Source organism: Ascaphus truei, chromosome 1 (assembly GCF_040206685.1).
Source record: "Ascaphus truei isolate aAscTru1 chromosome 1, aAscTru1.hap1, whole genome shotgun sequence".
Classification (NCBI taxonomy): Eukaryota; Metazoa; Chordata; class Amphibia; order Anura; family Ascaphidae; genus Ascaphus; species Ascaphus truei.
In genome coordinates this window covers 193,859,509-193,882,011 of record NC_134483.1, presented here as the reverse complement: position 1 = coordinate 193,882,011, position 22,503 = coordinate 193,859,509, and the positions used below count along the sequence as shown (strand labels likewise).

Here is a 22,503-nt window from a genome sequence, read left to right as displayed (position 1 = left end):
CGAGCTCACGCGAGATTTGGATCAGTGTACTCACTGTGTAACGCCGGAGCAAGGGGAAGGCGGTGTCCCTCGTGTTTTCCGGTCCATGCAAGGACACAGAGGGGCTACTGCAGCAGGACATACCACGGACATTACATCGAAGTCCTTCTCACTGGGTTCCTGCGTCTGAACGGGCTGAGTTTTACTCAAAAATGCTTTATATTCAGCTATGTTTGTGAGTGTGTATTTTTAAATCCTTCATTCCATAAACCTATTGTTATACTATTTTACGCTATGAGTGCGCCTGTTTTTTCTGTGTTTTTGTATATATATATATACGCACACACACACCTTTCCATCAACACATACACACATACACTACTATTGTATTTTTGGTATGACAGATCTGATGTATTTCCCAAAAATGTTTGGAAGATAAAACTACGCTGGGACACACATGACCATATTGCTACTTAATAATTATTTATGTAGACACAGATACCTACAAGTGTACATCCAGTGTAACTGCACATTTCTTTATATGCTATCAATTAGAGAAGTGTATCAGTTACATAACAAGCCTGATTGTTAAAAAGTGAACCTAATGACTTGTGTAATTTATAGAATATTTGATAGCTTCATAGAAACTACAGCAAAGCTTTTCTGTATGTAAAAATGATTGCCTTTTAAGCACCGTATTTCAGAATTAATTAGACATTGATTTAATATCATAGTACTCGCCTTTTGCCGACTGTGAAAGAGTCGGGCCGATGTCCCTGTCCCCTCCAATCCCAAAAACTAATCTTCTCTTCATAAGAGTACAAATGTAGAGATGCAGGAGGTCCACATCCTGTTCCAAATGCATGGCGACCAGCCTTTGACATCTTTCTTTTAAGGCGTAGTTTTATGTCACCAAAACGTTATTTTGCACGTCTCGGGTGTTCGTTTTTGTTGGCCAGATGCACTGACAGATGTGCAGATCTGGGACCACAGATGGCCTTTTTGACTGCTTTTAACTTTTGCTGTGTATATATAAGTAAAAATGTATTAATACATGACTATACAGTAGGTTACTGTACATTTAACTATTGATTTAATAATTTCTGCTAAGATATTAACTATTTTACCATAAGAAAGGGATGTTGTAACAGATAGTATGAGTATTTGTGTCACCACCAAAATGTACATGTAGTTAAAGACACCCAATAGTCTATGTAATGTGTGCATTCATGACTAAGAAAATGTGTCCAAACATCAGCAACACACATCAGTTATAGCATACATGTTTAACATCTCAATGGTACATTCATAAGTGTTTTAAAACTACTAAAATGTACTGTTTCGATACATTTAAATATTACCTCATACAGTAAAATCATATAAGTGATGTTCTTACATGCCAATGACCAATAGAGTTGATTAAACAAAGCCATGACACCTTCCACAAGAATATCATTTTCTCTGAGAAAAAGGGCATTTTTTATCCCTTCGACATGCTGCTTGCAAGCTGGAGGCTGCTCATCACGTGCATGAGCCTGCTCCTCCTCAGTGATCGGATGCTCAAAACTGTCCCTCTCTCCCTGTCCACTACTCCCATTACCCTCCCCCACCTGCACTTCCTCAACTGCACTAGTAGCACGGGACGTACCTGCGCTAGCAGCATGGGACGTACCTGCGCTGGCATCATGGGACGTAGCTGCGTTGGCAGCACGGGATGTACCTGCACGTGCCACTCCTCTTCCACACTCCACCACTCCTCCAGCCACCGCCACTCAACCACTCCCACACTCCACCACTCCTCCAACCACCGCTACTCCACCACTCCCACGCCCTATCACTCCTCCAGCCACCCCCACTTCCACGCTTCACCACTCCTCCAGCCAACGCCACTTCACCACTCCCATGCTCCACCACTCCCATGACCACTCACACGTCCACTCCTCCTCTCCATTTCACATATTGACTCAGTCACTCAGTCACTGACCTCACTCACTCACAAAAAACAAATATAAAAAAGGATACACTAACAAAGTACTTTCACACTAACAAGACAAGAAAATATAAAAATAAATAAAATAACAAAAGACAACTCACTCACTAATCACCAACAAGTCACTCACAAATCACACAATCTCTCCTCCTACCATCAAGTCCAGTCTATCTCACCCTCATTCCCAACAGCACCGACACACGCTGAATAAAATGGCCACTTTATAAAGGGTGTGGAAGGCAAAGTCTCGTGAGAATGTGTGATTCAAATTTTTGCCACGTGCTTGGCTCTTTTCATCTAGTATTTCCAAATGGTCAAGTGTGAGATTTTTAATGCAACGTCATGAGGAAGTTGACCAGTCATGATGATTGTGAAAATCAATGCACTTATTGTGGGTATTTGTAACCACAGTAACAAAGAATGTGTACAAGATTTGGGGGTGGGTTTGTTCAAAGGTAGTTGTTTAGATCTCCCGTGTTAACCCCTACAGTACCATTAAAAAACAACGATATTAGAGTGAAGGGGTTAACGCATTCCATGGACTCTCACACAGATACCCCCAGGAAAGTAAGGGAATATACACGAGCCTCAGGCATTTTAAGACATTAGTTGCCTTAGCATGTAGGTGCAAAATTATGAACGATTTTCGATATAGTTTTTGATGAAATCTGTGAGAGCAAGTGGGATCCGCAGCTGAACCGCATTGGTTTCAGCCTCGGGGACCCCTACTTCCCGTGATACAGGCCCTGTTATGGGGTGCCAGTATTTCCTGTGATGTAAAAACTTCCGCGTCACGTGACCGGGGTATTCTAATTCTGCAGTGGGATACCGGCACCCCGTAACGGGGTTTGTAATTCTTGAAGCAGGGGGTTCCCGAGGCTGAAATAAATGCGGTTCACTTCAGGTTACCCCCTGCTCCCGCACACTATTTGAAACATTAAAATTAAAGGGGCATAATTACCGTAACGGATATCCGCTACAGTTCATCAATAATTGTTATTGTTGTTGTGAGTTTGATAATAGTGTACATGAGCAGGGGGTCTCCTGAGCTGAACCACATTGGTTTCAGCCTCTGGGACCCCCTACTTCATGAGATACAGGCCCGTTATGAGGTTCATGTATCCTCCTGCATGATTTAAATCCCCCGGTCACATGATGCGGGACATTTAAAGAACAGGGGATACCCGCACCTCATAACGGGGCCTGTATCTCACCAAGTAGGGGTTCCCAAAGCTGAAACCAATGCTCAGGAGACCCCCTGCATCTGTACACTAGTATTAAAATGTATGTGTATACAGTACGATTGCCTGTAAGAGCCGTGCATGGAGACGCAGCGTCTCACGCAGTTCTTACAGGCGGCTTTTTTTTCTATCAGATATCGCGTTTAGATTTTTAAGCACGATAGCTGGGGAAAAATACAGCTCGCGCGATCGGGCATGTTTTTGCCCACACTTAACCAAATGCGCTTCACTTCTTAGTGAATCCCGTGTCTGGCTTCATTTTTTATCGTGGAATTACAAATTTCCCAATCGGACGCAAAAGCTCACTGCTTAGAGAATCGCCCCGCTAGTGTTCCTAAGCATCTTTCATTCTCAACAGCAGTGTTTTGACAAGCAAGAAAGCAGGCTCATCCATTTGAAGATGTATTCTACGTCTGGTCAAATTGAAGAGAGAGGCAAATGGTTTTAGTAGGAAAGATGCTTTTTAACCCGTACACCTGCATTTAAATGTTGACACTTTTAAGGTTTATTTCTATAACAACGCTGCAGTCTGAAGAGCACATGTTTAAATCCAGGCATGGGCTTTCTGACTAATTACCAAAAGTAAAAGGGACTTATTTGTATTATTTCTTTTAAAGGTTGAAATGTAAAACCTCCATTCGCAGCTACACCTATAAAAAAAATGTATATATGATGCTGTGGCAGTGAGGGGGTTAATGACCAGTGCTGGGCTGCTAGCATAGTCCTCAAAAGTGCACTGTAGAAAGAGCTAATCAACTTCTCTGCCTGATAAAAGGCTGACAAGAACAACATACGGTAGGTGCTCAAGCCTGGAGAGTGAATGCATAGAGAAACTACTGTACTGAGTATAAATCTAGACAGTGCTGGTACCCACTAATGTGAGTAAGGCTCAAACGGAGCATTTAGGCAAGGACGTCAAGGTAGCGCCAGCCACATTTGGTTTGTTCAAAACAATTCAAGGTAAATTAGAGATATTCCAAGAGGTGAAGGAATTTAAAGAAAGACTGAAAAGGTGAAACAAAGGACAGATAAAGTTGAAAGAGAAACAAATTTAGAAGGGATAAAGAAGATTATGTAACAAATAGTTATAGGAATTGGAAACAAAACAAACAAGAAAAGAAGCCATCCTTTTTATATATCTGTGCTGTGGTGGCATTTGATTATTTGTATGCATTACACATTTCTGGAGCGGTGGGTACAAATTTCAGAGGGGGCGGTTCTGCGGTTACAGAGGCCCCGCTCTCTTCCCCACAATACTTAAACTGATTGTCCTGTAGCGTCACTCTCTTCTTTATGCAGCGTCGTGATGAATACCGATGCCGCGATGTCACATGGTGACATGTTGCTAAGCCAACGTGCTGTTACATGGCATCCCGTTGTCATGGAGACGCGTCGCCATGTGACATCGGGATGCTGCAAGAGGATGGAGACAGGGCAGCAAAAAGGTAAGTTCCTTTGCGCCGGAAAAAATTGAAAACCGGCCTTGCGCCCGTGTGAAAAAAAGAAAGGGTGTGGGGGATACTAGTAGGTGTGACTACAGCTTTCATGTATTAAATAAATATGGGGCCACAAAATGTTGATACAAATAGGGCAATGTTTGGGAAATAGTTGCATTCTGTGAGGCTCATCTCATTCTGCTCTCTTTTTCTGCAGTATTTGGGGTGCATAGAAGTGTTGCGATCCATGAGATCCTTGGACTTCAACACAAGGACTCAAATAACAAGGTAGGAGGGCTCATTTGTTTTCTATTCTGTAAATATATTACCTGGCCACTTGATACTGTTTTTGTAGGGTTCTTTTTTTTTTTTTTTTTTTTTTTTTTTTTTAACAAAATCAGTCTATCTATGGGCAATCTCCTGTTTTATTTCTGTCAAAAAATATATAGATGGAATTTGGCCTTCCCGCTATTTATATTTTTGAATGTCACATATTTCGTCCTAGTAAACCTGGGCAGAATGTTCTGAGTTCACATACTAATGACTTGTGAGGGAGCGCTGACTTGTGAGGGAGCTTCCTCAGATGTCCCAGGGGCAGATTTATAGGCGTAGGCATGCAAGGCCTAAAGTCACCCATTGCCCAGGCCCCTATCTCATTTATAGTTGATATTACCAAGTATGGGCAGGTTTGTGTGTTCGAAATCCAAACTTTGAGTCAAATACTATATGAGCCAGAACACAACAAAGACATTCTTGGAAAAGTTTTTTTTTTTTTTTTTTTTTTTAAACTGAGCAAACTTTTTGGTTGGCGAAAGGAAAACTTGTGAACCTATGCACAAAAGTTAGAATTTCCAAAAAAAAACCAAAAACATTTTTCCTGCTAATTTTATTTTTTCCCCGTACTGTATTTTTTTACAAATTCGAAACCAAACATGAAATACCGCCCTTAGCTATTACTGTAGTTACAGAAAATAAAGTAAAGGATAAGTGGAGAGATGCACTATAATATTTGACTTTTGTTTTATATTCCTACCGCCTTGGTTCTTTTCTTTAATGGGACGATTAAGTTGCATTCCAACTACATTATCATTTTACAAAAGGGTATATGATATAAAAGTAATGCTGTTTATGGGATTTATGTGCTTATTGAAAAGAACACTGGAGAAAAAACAGCGTGGTCCATATGGTGGGCAAAGCAGGAGGCGCCTGTGAAACAGTGTTCTGCGTGTCTTCTTTTGCTAAATCTAATTTCATGTTTCATCAAGATTCAGAGTTACAGTAGGAGGTTTTCCTTTCAATTTCTGATTTATTGTATTTGTTGCGAGTTATAACTGTTTAATTTGTGCAATAAGAATCATGAAAGTTTTATATTGGGTACAAAGGTCAAATTCACATTGGTGGGTGCTGACTTGAAGCACATGCCACAGGACACATACCTGCCAGATTGTCTGTGTGATGAAAATCTAGTGCTGGCTTTCTAGTCATACTGTATTTTGTGGTCTGGTTTGAACAAAACATACTGCCAGTAACTTTGATTAGTTCTCATCTCATCTTTAGACATGCGGGAAACAGTCTGAAACTAATGTATGCCTTTATCTTCTCCCGTCTGAAAAATTGTAACAGGCTGCTAACAGGCCTCCCTGCCTCACAACTTTCTGCTTTGCAATCTATTAAAAATCCGGCTGCTACAATAATTTCACTTTCTCCAAAAACAGTCTCTGCTCATCTCCTCCTTAAATCCCTCCCCTGGCTTTCCATCAAGTTTTGGATCACCCACAAAGTTCTCCTCTTTACCTTTAAGGCTCTACACACTCACCTGCTCCTCCCTACATATCAGCTTTGATCTCTCACTACGCCCCTGCTCGCCTCCTGCGTTCTACCCAAAACTATCTCCTTTCTACCCTTTTCACCTCTACTGCTCTCTCGCCTTAAACCTTTTTCCCTCACTGCCACTTACCTGTGGAACTCTCTCACACAGTGTACACCAAGCACCTTCTCAACCCTGCCTTTAAGTCAAGCCTTAAAACTCACAACTTAAATGAAGCGCTCCAATAGCCTGGATTCATGGCTACTGTCCCACACCCACAGTCAATCTTACCAACTATTGTGGCCAAGCACTGCCATCTACTGCACCTATACCCTCATCTGCTATCTCTGTAAATTTCTCATCACACCACTTAGATTATAAGCCCTCCGGGGCAGGGATTTCCTTTCTTATTGTCTAATTTTATTTGTTGCACTTATTGTATTACAATTCCCTGTACTGTATTGTCTCTTTTGTAGTATGTTAAGTACAGCTGTGGGCGCTATATAAAGATATATACATACAGTCAAGGACATTTGTGTTTACAGCACATTGTCTTTCCGGGGAGAAAAACTTTTACCTTCAAGTTTGCAAATATTTGGGGGATTTGTTGCAAAATGTGGTGAAGATTGTTATATTTTGCGTTAGCTACATTAAAAAATGAGAATTACAGTACACATTTTTTTTTCATTTTGATCGGCCAAATTGCATTCCAACAAATTTTCAGTTATGTATGAAGCCATGGCTGGTTCTGGCTATACTTCTGCCACCCTGTCATGTAAATCCTGGTAACTGTAGGCTGTGGCAGGCTATCATTTTGGGTTTTCCCCACTCTCAGGCAGCCTCCTTGAGTGACACGAATGGAGGTGGAACTTGGTTTGTGTGCAGCCAATCCAGTTGCAGACCTTGTGCCCTCCCCCTCTGCACTAGGGAGGAAGCAGCTTCAAATTATAGTAGTCCAAGCCTCTCCCCCAAGGGAGTGAGACATGCCCTCAGCCCCCTCAGGGGGGCTGAAGAGAATAACAAGCAGGCTTAGGAGGCGTTAATTCTGAGAAGAGGCCAGGCACCATCCAGAGGTCTGGGACCAGTGCTAGAATATAATGCATTTGCTGTAATAACATCTGCAGTGGATGCTATCTGCAATAAAGAGGATCCTGTTTCATATACCCCTGCCTGAGTCTACAGTCTATTGGGTAGGGGTATGAATGATGACTTTCACAGTGGGGACTGTCTCCAGCCACACTGGAGCCTCCTGTGAATGGAGGCGTTGCACCAGACCAAGAAGAACACAGCTTGAAGACATCCAAAAGCCTGTCCTATTTTCCCATACCATTGTGGACCCTCAGCATCTCCTGGAACCTAACAGGTATGAAGCACCACATCACCGGTAGCAATGGGCAGATCTCCCGGGGGGGGGGGGGGGTTAGGTGGGGTTTGCAGCGCTACATGTATATTTCTTGAAACATTGAAAGGAGAGCAGCATGTATATACAGAACTGCAACAAATGTGCACATCTCTAATTAATCCCCACCAGTGCCGAGGAAATACACTGTTTTGTAATTGACATTTTTTTTTATCTTCAGACAAAATGTATATAAACAAAGTTTTCCTCCAGTTTCGGTGAAGCTCATTCATTGATAAACTGTCACATTTTCAGTCCAACCAGAATACATTAAATTTTATTCTTTTGGAAGTTCACATTTAAAATAAAAAATTGTCATATATTTAAAAGTACACCAAGTACATTGCAACAGTGTTACAATAAAAACTCAGCCTTGTGACAGCTTGTTGAATTTCAGAAGTGAAAATAAATGTAACAGCTTTGCAAATGTAGACCTAACCATACTCAACTACAGTAGCAGAACAACTAACACCACAGCAAGTACAAAACACCGTGATGTACTGTCCGATGTATGGAAGAATGTTGCAGGAATTGCATTGTGACAGTGTAGTGGTAAAGGCTGTCTTACCAAGCAGTTCATAGAAATTCTGTAGTAATAAAATCATTGTAGATTTTAACAATGAAGTATGTAATGAGGATAAAACAGGAAAAGTAAAGATAAAAAGCACTGCGTCTCGGATTACACTAGCTGTTTCAACCATCATATAATCTTTAAATTGGTAGTATACAGTAGACTCTCCACTTGTCTGCCACTCCCTTCATCAGATTCCTCGCTATGCCCCTGGTTGTCTCTTTACCAACCTTTCCACTGCCCCTTACCTGTGGAACTCCTTCTCCCTCAGTATACAACAAGCACCTTCACTCCCCAACTTTAACTCTCAAACCTGAGAAACACACCTTTAGAATTAAAAATTTCAATAACCTGGTCTCATTCGCTACTGCCCCACACCCACAGACACACCTCCGCACCATCGTGATCAAGCACTGTTGTAGTATCATTAGACTGCAGTTAGTATTTCACCTACTGTCTCCTTACATGCAACTTAGATTGTAAACTCTCCGGACAGGGTTTTTCTTATCCTATTGTCTGATTTTACGCATTTATTGGATGATAATTGCCTGTAATGAATAGTTACTTTTGTAAAGTGGTGTGTACATTGGTGGCACTCTAGAGATAAAAAGATACATATACAGTATACAATACTGAAATATATGATTCTGTAGATGAGAACATTTCAACTCGGCAGCAGTTTGTTGCATTACATTTTTCAGAAATCAAATTGGAATAAATTAATAGGTCAAGTGGTATCATTACAAGAGGGAGCTTTATTTGGTTTGATTATTAGAGAACCACAGAGATGTTCATGAGATACCATTTACAGTGCCAGGCACATGGCTGTACTCTTTTGGCATTAAAGTAGGTAAAGAAAGCTGGCACCATAAATTTGGGGAACAGAATATACAGTATAGAGACAGCATTTATTTATATATAAAATGTTTTACCAGGAAGTAATACATTGAGAGTTACCTCTCATTTTCAAGTATATCCTGGATTCAAGTATGTCCTGGGCATAGCATTAAAATGTGATCGTACTGGCAAGCATTGATATGTGATGGCACACTGCTTAAGGTGCTTTAAAAGATGCAGGTTGTTGAACCCTCAACTGATATGTTTGCCATTTTCCATTCATGCAATGTTGGAATTAAAAAAAAAATGGATTTATATGGCTGTTTTATGGGCACTTTTCCCAGGTGATTGAATGAAACTTGAACTTTGAGTTTGGTGACATGCTGATAAACATATAGTGGCCTTTTCAAGTAGCTTTGATAAGTGACTTAATGTTGGTAAAGTGGGAGGAGGACCTAATAGGTCCTAACCTAATAGGTATCTTCAGTTGTATAAAAGTCCCCTCAAACCCACATCCAAATAAATTAGGGAGAGATTCATGTGCTAAAAAAATGAACATACATGAGGTATCCTGGGAGATATGCTAATGTCTATACAACGTATATTTATATGAGTCACACATCTTAAAATATATTCTTAAGACCAATTAGTTGTAAGGCCCTTGTGATGAAGGGGTTACCAGTGTCAGAACCAACAGGATTAGAACCCACAACTCTGCCATTCAGGGCACCACCACCACCACTCAAAACCCCTATTTCAGGGGGCTCTGGAGGGAAATCGCATGTTCAGGTAATTTCACTTGGAAAGCAACTACAAACTCGTGTGGTATATCATTTTTTAAACAAACGGTATTTCAAATGCGATATATCGTACTGAATACCGTGAGGTACAGTAGTAACATGCAAACACGTTCCACGTTGCAGTGATAACATCGAAGCAAGTAGTTTGTTGGGAACACTCGCAATAGCAAAACAGTCTTAAAAGTATGTAACATTCAATGTTTTCATCATTCCTGTTTATAACCTTTAAAATAAGCATTTAATCACATACCGTTCATTCCCACTTCTTATTTGAGCATTGCAAAGGAATTGCGCTAGTGCTGGGCTCAAAATACCTGGAAGGATCTCAGAAAATAAAAAAAAATGTTAGCAGCACATGGACATAAGTAAGTTTTGGAACGATACATACTTCCCCCAAATATTTTAATATTTAAGCAACACTAACATTTTCATATTGCTCATTAGAGTCAGGTGAATGTATCTTCCCCCATAGGGTTGCATCAGGTCATTTTAATGTACATAGACCTAGATTAACTAAACTCCATTAAACGCACATTATAAACCTGGTATAAAAAAATGAAAAGAATGCATGCTTTTAACACACAGATATCACTTTATTCACTCCCATTTCTATCTACATAAAATCTGTCGGAACCTACATTAAAATTGACCTGAATGATTGTGATAAAAATATTGCATGAGCTGTTATTGCAATGGTTTCCTACACACTGAGGTTTATAAATGTTTTATTGACACACCCGAGCAATCGTGTTGGGAAGGAGAGAGAGACACACTAGGTCATAAAGGAATTGGAGGATTTTTTCTGATTGATATTAGCCCATACTCAGTGAGTTGTCTTTAACTATTTTCTCATCTGTGTGTGTGTACTATTCTCTGTGTGATTTTGTATAGTCTGTGAATTGTTTGTTAGTTGTCTAAGTGCTTGCTTTTGTTAAGTGATAGTGTGCAATACTGGATGTGTAGTATTGTGAGTATGTGTATGGTTTGGTGTGAGAGATGAAGGACAGAGCAGGATTGTTGAGAGTAGGTAAAAGTGGAGGGCCTTAACACTGATGAAGCCAGGCTGTAGTTGCAGAAAAGCAGAGAATGCAGAACATCAAATTCTCCAATGATGTTTTAAATGAGAAACTGGTCAAGAAAATTGCAAAAGTGGATGACCATGTGGGCATGATGGCCAGTAAAACCTCCATAGCTGTATAGCACCTTTTTCCCCACCCTAAGTGAGATCATATAGCTACCGGTGTATTCTGGTGCGGTGCATACCTGTTTGGTAGAACAGAAAGCCCTGAGAACGCCGCAACGGTATGGGGAGGCATCAGGACAGGCTCTCAGTGATGATACTTATAGCGCAGCGCCTCCAGCCAGTGAGGATCCTGGTTCAGCCAGGATGGTCCGCACTGGCAACTCAGGTAGTGGCCCAGTCAAGTAGTCACAACAGATGGATTCAACCGGGTTTATTAACAGTATACATGTAGTCATGACGGGCACATTCCCTGAAGTAGTACCCACAGGGCTTCATGCCTTGCAGGCCCCACCTCCTGGCTCCCTTACCCCCTGATTTGATAAAGGATAAGTGCTTCCACTCCACAGGGGGAGGGAAGAGAGCCTCCTGACTTCTGGGAGAGTGTCAACTTATGTACCCCAGGGGAGGGGCTTGTAACCCTGCCCCATAACAGGGCAGGTCCGATACTGACAGGCATCACATCATGGGCATGTGACCCAGCCAGAATCCCCCCCTTGAGATGACATTCTTTGGTTGTTGTTAGGCCCGCCACTGGATACAGCAATAGTGTATCAAGGCTGCAACAACAAGCTAGTGGTTTGGGGGAATGTGGGACTGGGGGCAGGTCTGGTGTTCTATGGCCATTACATAGATGACCTTTTATTAATTTGGGATGGGGAATTAGGGCCTTTTAACAACATTAGATGACAACCAAATGGATTTACAGTTCACATTGGAGATAGATAGGAGGATTGTTTTTCTAGATCTAGAACTTACGATAGATGGTAATGGAGAAATTATCACCAAAACACACTTTAAGAAAGTCACAAGCAATGGCTATCTCCATAATACGAGTAACCACTATAAAAAGGGCTTGGAGAACATCCCCCAGGGCCAATTTTTCTGAGTCAGGAGAAATTGTTCTCTTGACTGATTTCTTGGCCCAGGGGGAATTATTTGTAAACAAATTTGTGGCAAAAGGTTACGTCAAAAAGACCATTCAGGAGATCTTTAAACAGGTTAGTCTGTTAAATTGGAAACTCCTCCTAGAGAAATCCATAAAAAGACAGTCATGTTCAATAGTTGAGGGGAGAGAGCAAGTTGGGAAGGGGAAGAATTGAAAACCGCCTATTTTTGTGCCACAATTTAATAATGCGGCCCACACAATTAAAACCATTCTAAATAAACATTGGTGCATCATGTTAAATGACCCAATTATAGGTCTGAATTTACCACCAAAAATACCGGTGCTTTTCCAAAAAGCACGGAACATCAAAACATGGATAGCGCCAAGTAGATTAAAAACTATTAAAGAATATACCACAAATGGTAAATTATTGAATGGGAATTTTTCATGTGGCGAACAAGATGCTTGACATGTAAGCACTTGAAAAAGTGGATAAAATTAGCTCACATTCTAACCGGTCAGTACATCAAGTTCAAGGCCGTATAAACTGTCTGTCGACATTCGTTATATACATCATAATATGTCCATGTGGCATCCAATATGTGGGGCGGACGGCACTTACTTTAAGTATGCGCTTCCTAGAACATCGGCGAAATATAATACATGGTCTACAGACACATAGTCTGTCTAGACACTATATGGATAAACATAACAAGGATCCGTCCTCACTATTAGTAACGGGTATAGAAGCTATTACATCCTCCTTACTGAGTGGAGATAGACATAGGAGATTAAATTTAAAAGAGACCTATTGGATCTATGTATTAGATACATTAGGTCCAATGGGTCTAAATGAATGTATAGACATTAGTACCATTGTGTGAGAGTTTTTCTTGCCCCTGTCTATAGATTTAGTACAAAGGTATGGTTTGAACATGCTTGACATGTTCCTTTTGTTTCCTGTTCTGTGAGACGTCCTTGGCTAGAGACATCTATTACATAATGGCTCACAGACATTATCACTCGCTTATTTAATAAAGCACTTTATCTTCACATTCATATGCCCACATTAATATTTTCACCAATCAATATTAGTTATTAGTTTATTCATGATAGCACAATATTAAAAACAACATATTAATTAAATAAATAATTTAGTAATCACAACATGAATGTTCATTTTTTTTACTCAATGTTTATCACAATATCTAGAAACACAGATCACAACACACACTTTAGTGTAAGTTAAATTACATCAGTAATACCTCTTAACATCATGTAGGACACATATACACATATATATTATATCTAGTTTAGATTTCTATCAATAGTAATAACAGTGTATATATGTTTGGGATACAGGGAAGGATGGGCTGTTTATTAGCCGTTTGACTCACTGGCTAGTATATATTTAAAATTGTGTATATATAGCAATTAATTTTATAGAATATGTTCTCTACATATAAATCTGTGTATTTTAGTTAAGATTAAGCTTAGTCCTAGTTCATTAAGGGACCATGTAAGAGAGTCCAGGGGTTAAACTCCATTAGGAGACTGCACAGGTGTCAGGTTTCATGCAGGGGGTGTGTAAAACTGTTGTTTGAACACTTATAAAAAGCAGGAAATAGCTGCTGTCAGTCTCCCTGTTTGGAGTCTGTTAGGAGGATCACAGACAGAGCTCCCGCCTGCAGGGATGGTTGACCAGAAGATTTTGCCTGGCAACCGTGAGGAACCCACGGCCTCACCAAGCAGAGAAGCCTGTAGCAGAGAAGGGAAAAAGACTTCCTGGGAGCAGCAGGACCTCAAAACCTGCGCTGGAGAAATCGGAGACGCCGAACCAACAACAATGTCAGATAAGACTTTCACTATTGTTCCCTGTCTTTCTAAATACTGTTTCATATGTTTTGAGCTAGGAACTAGGTTAGTTTGCCAGCGTTGTTAGAAAGGGCCACAACAAAGTGTAGTTAGTCTCCTAAAAGGTGTTTATTATTTTGTTTTGCCTTAAAGGGGCAGTAGCCCTTTTGTTTAGTTGCTGTTTTGTGGTTAATAAACCAATCCAGTTAAGCGGAACCCTCTATCTGTGCATCTAAATGCCCTCGCCTACAGGCCGCTCCGTCACAGACCAATATACATTGTTAGAGCTTATAATTAACAAGTTCTTCGTTGATTGGACTCTTGAACTATATAAAGTTTATATGTAGATATGGGAAGATGATTTTTATCTTGTCACAGGTGATGTTACATCCCTGTATACATCTATTAGTCACCAACAAGGATTTGAAGCAATAGACAAAACACTTTCCAAAGATCCCAATATGACTAATGAACAAGCCAATTTTATCCTAGACAGTAGAAGGAGAAAAAGGTGGAGAGTGACCTCCAATGATCCAATGCTACAAATCATATATATGCACAATTGTAATGATTGTCCAGGAGTAACTAGGAAAAGTCTCAATGAGTACTCTTTGATAAAGTCCCATGTAGGGATGAAACGCGTCAGAGTGGTTTTACCATGATGTCCAGCCTTTTTTTTGTAATAAAGCATATTTTTATTTATATCAAGCTTGTGTCGGTACTAGGAAGTAGTGGCCATTCGTCCAATTCTACTTCGTATCCTAGACAGTATACATTTTATATTAAAACACAACTATTTTTGGTTTGAAAATAATTTTTATTTACAGAAATGTGGAACCGCCATGGGTACTAAATTCGCCCCCAGCTACGCAAACCTTTTCATGTCGGTATGGGAAGATGACCATATTTGATCAATTGCAGAGCTGGGTGCGAATTTGGTCCTATGGCGGAGATTTATCGATGATGTCATTTTTATTTGGAGGGGAGATGAAGGGAGTCTTTTAAAATTTATTTCGTATATCAATGATAATGATCTGAACCTAAGATTCACCTGTGATTATAGTAAAAATAGAATTAATTTCCTTGATTTGTCAATTTATATTGAAGAAGGCACCATTAAAACTATGACACATTTCAAGGATGTCGATAAAAATAATTATATATTACAAACAAGTTGTCATCACCCAAGTTGGCTTCGAAATGTGCCATATGGGCAATGTAGAAGAATGAAAATAAATTGTACCGATGATGCAAATTTTAAGATTCAAACTAAATTCCTTGAAGAAAGGTTTTATGAGAAAGATTCTAATAAACAAACAGTTCAGTCAGCAATACAAAAAGTAGAAAACTTAAAAAGGGATGACTTACTAATAGATGTATCCAAAAACCAAGACAAGAAGGATTTTAATTTTTCTTTTATTACTAATTATAATAGACAAGCTGGGAAGATTGTTAATATTGTAAATAAATACTGGCATATAATCAAGAATGATGAGATCATTGGAGATATGGTTCCTGATAAGCCAGTTGTTATATTTAAAAGGGCTAAAACACTAAAAGATAAACTTGCACCTAGTGCATTGCCCAAAAATAATCTAACAATAAATAGATGGTTACCTAGTATTAAGGGCTTTTTCGGCTGCACCACATATAAAGCTTGTGTATATCGAGCAACTGATAAACATCAGTTTGTCTGTAATGTAACAAAGAAAAAATACACTATTAATAAACACATTACTTGTAGAAGCAACTATATTATTTACCTTATTGAGTGCCCATGTGGGTTACAATATGTTGGCAAAACTAAGAGACAAATGAATATCAGAATATTAGAACATATTGGTATCGTTAGACGTAAAGTTATGACCCATCTTCTGTCTGAACATTTTATCAATAAACATCAAAGTGATATACAGGCATACCCCGCATTAACGTACGCAATGGGACCGGAGCATGTATGTAAAGCGAAAATGTACTTAAAGTGAAGCACTACCTTTTCCCCACTTATCGATGCATTTTTTGTACTGCAATCGTCATATACGTGCATAACTGATGTAAATAACACATGTGTAATAGGCTCTATAGTCTCACTGCTTGCGCACAGCTTGGGTACAGGTAGGGAGCCGGTATTGCTGTTCAGGACGTGCTGACAGGCGCATGCGCGAGCTGCCGTTTGCCTATTGAGCGAGATGTACTTACTCGCTAGTGTACTTAAAGTGAGTGTCCTTAAACCGGGGTATGTCTGTATCGGGTTTTAAATTTAGTGCCATTGAACATGTTCTCCCTCATTCTAGAGGGGGAGACAGAGATCTGGAACTGACCAAAAGGGAATCCTTTTGGATATTCACATTAAAGACATTAGTTCCAGATGGCCTAAATGTTGAGCTCGATATAAAAGTATTTTTTATAGTGTTAGCACTTTAAATAAGTCAGTATGTTCTTCTTTTTAAATTAATTTTAAAATTGTTTTTTTTAAATTGATTTTTAAGTTAATTTTTAAATGAATTTTTAATATGGTATATTATTAATGTTTATTTTTAATATGCTAGATATATTGTATGTTAATTATGTCTTTCTTGTTCTCTCATATGATTATTAGGTATCAAAAATCGCTGTGTATATTGTTTTTAAGAGACTGTATACTGTGGTTATGTTGTTTGGGGGCAACATGGCCACTACTATTTAGTTGAATGCTATGTAGTTTATTTGCAATTAGAATTATACATGTATAGGTATTAAATTATGTTTTTTAGTATATACATTATAGAATTATTAATTTTTTAATAATAATAATTTTTTGTTATAATTGATGTATATGTTAACATAAATTTTCGGATTATACACTAAGACTATGGGCCTCATGCAGTAAGCGACGATTATGTGAAATCGGCAAGCTTATCGATTAGTCATGTTATTGGCGTTTTTCCCTCTCCGTATGCAGTAAGTGCCGAATACATTCAAAATCAACCAGAAAACAAATCCGCCCACTCTCACGATGATGAGCCGATCACACACAGGTGTATCGGCGTGCGTGGCGGGGTGCTGTTAGGTTGCACAATCACAAATCTTGCTGAATCAGGCGAAACAAGCATGTTTTTGATTGCGCGCCATATTTAAAGGCAACGTGTACTGCTAATCATTCTCTGTGTTGTTGGGAGTGAGAGAGAGAGAGAGACGCACAGAGCTGGACGATTGAACATTTGCATATTGACTGAGAGACTTGTTGTGTATTGGGTGAGTTTTGTCCTTTGTTGTTTTGTTTACATCTTTGTCTTGTTTTATATGTGGAAGTGGGTCGTGTGATTGCCTGTACATTTCTTGTCTGTTTTTTGTGAGTGCTGGAAGTATGCCCGCAAAGCGTGGGAAGAGTGATGCTGGTGGGAGTGGGAGTGCTACTCGTGCGAGTACGCGTCGGAGTGAACGTTCTGTTCAGGGGAGTGATGTTGCTGGTGCACCGAGTGGTGTTGCTGGGAGTGGGAGTGCTGGTGCTGGGAGTGGGAGTGCTGTTGTTGGGAGTGGGAGTGCTGGTGCTGCGAGTGGTGTTGCTGGGAGTGGGAGTGCTGTTGTTGGGAGTGGGAGTGCTGTTGCTGTGAGTGGGAGTGCTGGTGCTGGGAGTGCTGGTGCTAGGAGTGTGAGTGCTGGTGCTAGGAGTGTGAGTGCTGGTGCTAGGAGTGGGAGTGCTGGTGCTAGGAGTGGGAGTGCTGGTGCTGGGAGTGCTGCTGGTGGCGCAGTTGCTGATGGGGTGTCTGGTGGTGGCGTGCTTGCTGGTGGCCAGCTTTTGGAGGCTCTTCCATTGGAAGAAGGAGAGTCCAGTCAGCACCAGCCAAGCTCTGACCCTAAACCTGCTCGGAAAAAACGTGTGGAGAAGCCACGTAATCCTCGCTTCAATGACCAGGAAAATAGGGCTCTTGTCACTGGCATTCTGGAGCACTATGACAGTATATATGGACATTTAGTAGGTAAGTGTAACTTTACATTTATTATTCAAATACATGTGATCCTAGGTCATCTGAGTTTTGTTCATATGCAAATATGGGTACACAATATCTTTCTATGTTCATTAGTGTGGAAACACAGCTTTTTATCATGCCTTACAAGGACAAATAAACACAGGCGGTCAATTTGCCAGAACTGCATACAATATGAATGCAACCTTGCTTACATGTATAGGTTTAGTAGTGAATGCTCATGTGCTGCACATATTACACATAAAACAGCATGTTTGCTATCACTTGGAACAGCTAGCAGTGTAGGAAACTGGTGCTTATATTATTATTCATTTACCTCATATCTTTTATATGTTTTTCAAGGGCGGACAAGTGCAGCAAGCAAAAAAGAAATGTGGGACACAATAGTCATTGGTGTCAATGCCTGTGGGAATAGTGTCAGGGACAAGTATCATTGTCGGAAAAGATTTGATGATATTAGGTCCAAATTGAAAAAGAAAATACAACACCAACGCGTGCATGCTACTGGCACTGGAGGTGGGCCCACACCACAACGTCTCATATTGACTCCATTGGAGGAGCTGCTTCGGCCAAAATTACTTACCGTCGTCGTGGAAGGCTTGGCTGGTGACCGTGACATTGGAATTTATCCGTCACAATTTCCAGCAGGTGATAAATATTACTGTACTAGGCGTGTCGTTGCTTACAGTTATTTTGCATAGTTACACTGCTTTTTATACTGTCTTCACAATATAAGCATACCTGCATCTATATATGTATATGTCTGATTCTGTATATATATATCTCAAAATAGACATATATGTAGTAGTCCTACTAAAAGCAGTAACTAATATAGCACGTGCCATTGCGTGCTCATTTACATGTGAATTCCCAAAATGCATAGCTGCAGTGGAAGCAATTGATGGTGGGCGAAGATGGGGAACAACAGGGTAGTACACGTGTAACACATGTTCATGAGAAATTATTAGTAGCTACAGGTACAGAACAGAAATATGTATCATGTTATTGTGTATTTTATTGATTTTACTCCGACAAACATGACATTACTGCCTATTTTAAGCATGCATCAAAGAAATTGCATGTAACGGCCTACAAACATCACTGGCACTAACACATCTATAGTTGCTTATGAAAAGGTCCATTTTTGCTTTATGTCATATACAGACAGCATAATGAGGCACACGTAGCATATGTTATGTCATTGTTTTCATAACTTAAACACTGCAGATGACTACTTAGCTCATCTACCATTGTGTTAAAGCAGCTGCAATTAATATCTCATCACAGCATACACTTCAACAGAGGGGGTGGGGTTCAGCACACACACTAATTACAGCCTCATTTCACGGTCAACTTAGTTCACACCATTTGCACCTGTTTCAAGTCATTGAAAGGTGTGGCTGATTAGGCTTTTTGGGGAAGGGAATACCTTTCTTACAACCTGAATAGCACAACTGAAGTTAATCACACTCATTTGAAAGCTTAACTCTAGCTACTAAATGCCCCAACAACTCATTACTTATCAAAGCGTACGTCACACATTAGTTCACTCATATCTATAGTTGAACTACTATGAAAGACACATTATCACACACTGCATGTGTTGTCTTGTTGAGTCACAGCCACATTCAGGTGTGCCACATCTTCGATTAATGTACCACACATATCCTCTACCAAAAACAACACTTTTTGCAATATGACCACCTTCATGATAACCATTGTGAATGGTCATCTCATGATAGTTATGTACATTATGATACTGATATCACTACACAACATATGATTTTTATGTACTCATTTAATCTATTTATCCTCACGCATTACTGCAGAAACATAGTATGTTGTATGTTAGGGAACTCAAAAATTCTAAGTACACAGGCATGTACAGTGTTATTACAACTATTTATGTTCACTTTCACACACATTTTCGGTTAAGGAACTGATGTTGTTAGTTAATCATAAATACAGAACATACAATAAGTGTTTGTTCAATATTTACACATGTAAATGTAAAACTTATGTTATTGTTATATATAGTTGCCCCTGGAGGACATGTGTCACCTGAGATGGAACAAGTGTCTTCACCTGGGTCAGCCAGCTCAACACTACTAGAAGGTGAGTGTATCATTTGCTGGCCATATAATATGTGCTCTTCTATATGTTATGTTGTCATGTGCATTATTTGTTTTGCACATCTTCTTTAAATAGGATTACTTAGTGTCAGTGAAAATTAAGTGTAAGGCAACATGTATTGTGTTAGTGATGTTAATTATCATGTAGGACTTCTGAGTTTAGAGCAACTTTTCATTCATTCATATTTCATACTGAGTCCAAACATTATTCGTAAGTCAAGGTAGTTTTTAATGAGGTTATAAAACGTATGCTTACATGTTAGGTGTTACTTAGGACATAGTACAATTACATAGTAACACAGCATACATTAACATGCCATTTAATAATGTGTACATTTCTTTTTAGAACATCATGGTGATGAGGATGATGAGTATGATGAGGATGACGCCACAGAAGAGACTGAAATACAATCATGTGACCATGAAGAGGTGCCAATAGAAACTGTTGTACCGCCAAATCGTCCATCAACTTCCACATACGATGCAATTGTAGCTTCAGAGGGAAAAATAGTGGACGCAGAAAATCGTCGCCATTCAGACATGATGACAGTGCTGGAAAGGATGATTGGACTGCAGGAAGAAACAGTATCACAATTGGCACATCTCCACAGAGTCTTCATTGAAGTGCCTAAACAGTTGCAAAAAATCAACACCTCATTCGAAGCATTAGTTGTTCAGCAAACACAAGCTAATTACTGGAGAATGACTAATGTACCACAATTCAACACCTCCCAGCCAGGATCTGTTCATGCAGGTCAGTTTTCACCACATTCATCTGATATTCATTCACCAGGCCCAAATGTTACCGGTCAAGTAGCAGACATTGCTGTGCAGGTTCCTGATGACATCCTACCGCTGCCATCTGTACAAATTCAGCAGCAGACACCTACAAAGGAGGCGACAAAAACAAAACAAGACACACATGAAACAGACCAACCATCACTTGTGCAGTGTCTACCAACTTGCTCACATGTGTCACTGGGCACAAGCCCTGTCCGTGAACAGTCACTACCCAAAAGCCCTGTAGGTGAATCGCTGCCCAAAAGCCCTGTAGGTGAGTCGCTGCCCAAAAGCCCTGTAGGTGAATCACTGCCCAAAAGCCCTGTAGGTGAATCACTGCCCAAAAGCCCTGTAGGTGAGTCACTGGCCACAAGCCCTGTAGGTGAGTCACTGGCCACAAGCCCCGTAGGTGAACAGTCACTGGCCACAAGCCCTGCCCGTGAAGTGCCAGAGGCCACTCAAAGTGGCTCTGTTGTGCCTAAAGTTGGTGGCAAAAGAAAAAGGAAAATTCAAGAGACAACAAGCAGGCCTGTTACTCGCTCGCAAAAGGAACAAAAAAAATAAATGTTATAATTCAGAAAATATGTGTTTGGCCTTGTTTTGTTGACTTCAGATTATCTAATTACTATTGTATGTATGCTGAAGACTGTGTTGTTTCCAAACTTTCAACTATGTTCTTGTACACGTGAAGTTTTGGAAATGTTAACACTCATAATTAATTGTGTTATAAATATTTATGTTGTAATCGTCTGTTCAGTAATGGTCCACCAGGAGCCAGTTGCTAAGTTTAGAGAAGCTGCCATTGACTTTGCAGCAAAACATTGCATTTGGGTGTGTTAATTGATGTAAGAATTGCATATGCATATTAGTCACATGCAATTATTAAAACACCTAAGTAAGTGCAAACATCTTTCTTGTACGTGTACAGCAGGATTATGTGTAAATTATTACTTACCTTTGCCTTGCTTGGCCATTGTAATTTTGTCCTTTAATCAGTTGTGTGTTCGTTTCTATAACATCTCAGAATGTATAATAATATATATACACACACACACACACACACACACACACACACTGAGTGTGTGTGAGTGTGTGAGTGTGTATATATATATATGTATATGTGTATATATATATGTATATATGTGTATATATATATGTATATATGTGTATATATATATGTATATATGTGTATATATATATGTATATATGTGTATATATATATGTGTATATATATATGTGTGTATATATATATGTGTGTGTATATATATATATATATATATATATATATATATATATATATATATATATATAGTACTATATAAACTGGTATACACAAAGTAATACACTTCATGGTTCCTTGTGAAAGCACACTATTTTAATAATACAGGCCTAATGTTTGAGAAATATCCTAAGTATGAGACTCTAACAGTATTGTGCTTAAACAAATGTTTATTACTTAATTCAATCATGTTTCTCACCATTTAAATAGGTTTCATACAAGGTATACTTAATGCCATCAATGTTGTGTGTACTCCTGCAATATAAAAAAAAAAAAAATATTATATATAAATATATATATA

General features: G+C 39.4%; 2 protein-coding genes across 3 annotated transcripts in view; both read left to right on the top strand.

Moving 5' to 3' along the window:
• Positions 1-22,503, top strand: part of SHC3 (SHC adaptor protein 3) — a 194,472-nt gene that overhangs the window by 45,596 nt on the left and 126,373 nt on the right. For both annotated transcript variants that reach the window (XM_075599838.1, XM_075599828.1), the window contains one exon: positions 4,864-4,934. In XM_075599838.1, coding sequence (XP_075455953.1) covers positions 4,864-4,934 — 71 coding nt within the window. The remainder of the gene's footprint in view (positions 1-4,863; positions 4,935-22,503) is intronic.
• LOC142468425 (uncharacterized) lies at positions 11,147-21,487 on the top strand. The gene is made up of 7 exons (XM_075575034.1): positions 11,147-11,237; positions 12,504-12,611; positions 14,422-14,538; positions 15,151-15,897; positions 18,285-18,659; positions 20,049-20,126; positions 20,490-21,487. The coding sequence occupies exons 1-7, from the start codon at positions 11,147-11,149 to the stop codon at positions 21,485-21,487; spliced, it is 2,514 nt and encodes an 837-aa protein (XP_075431149.1).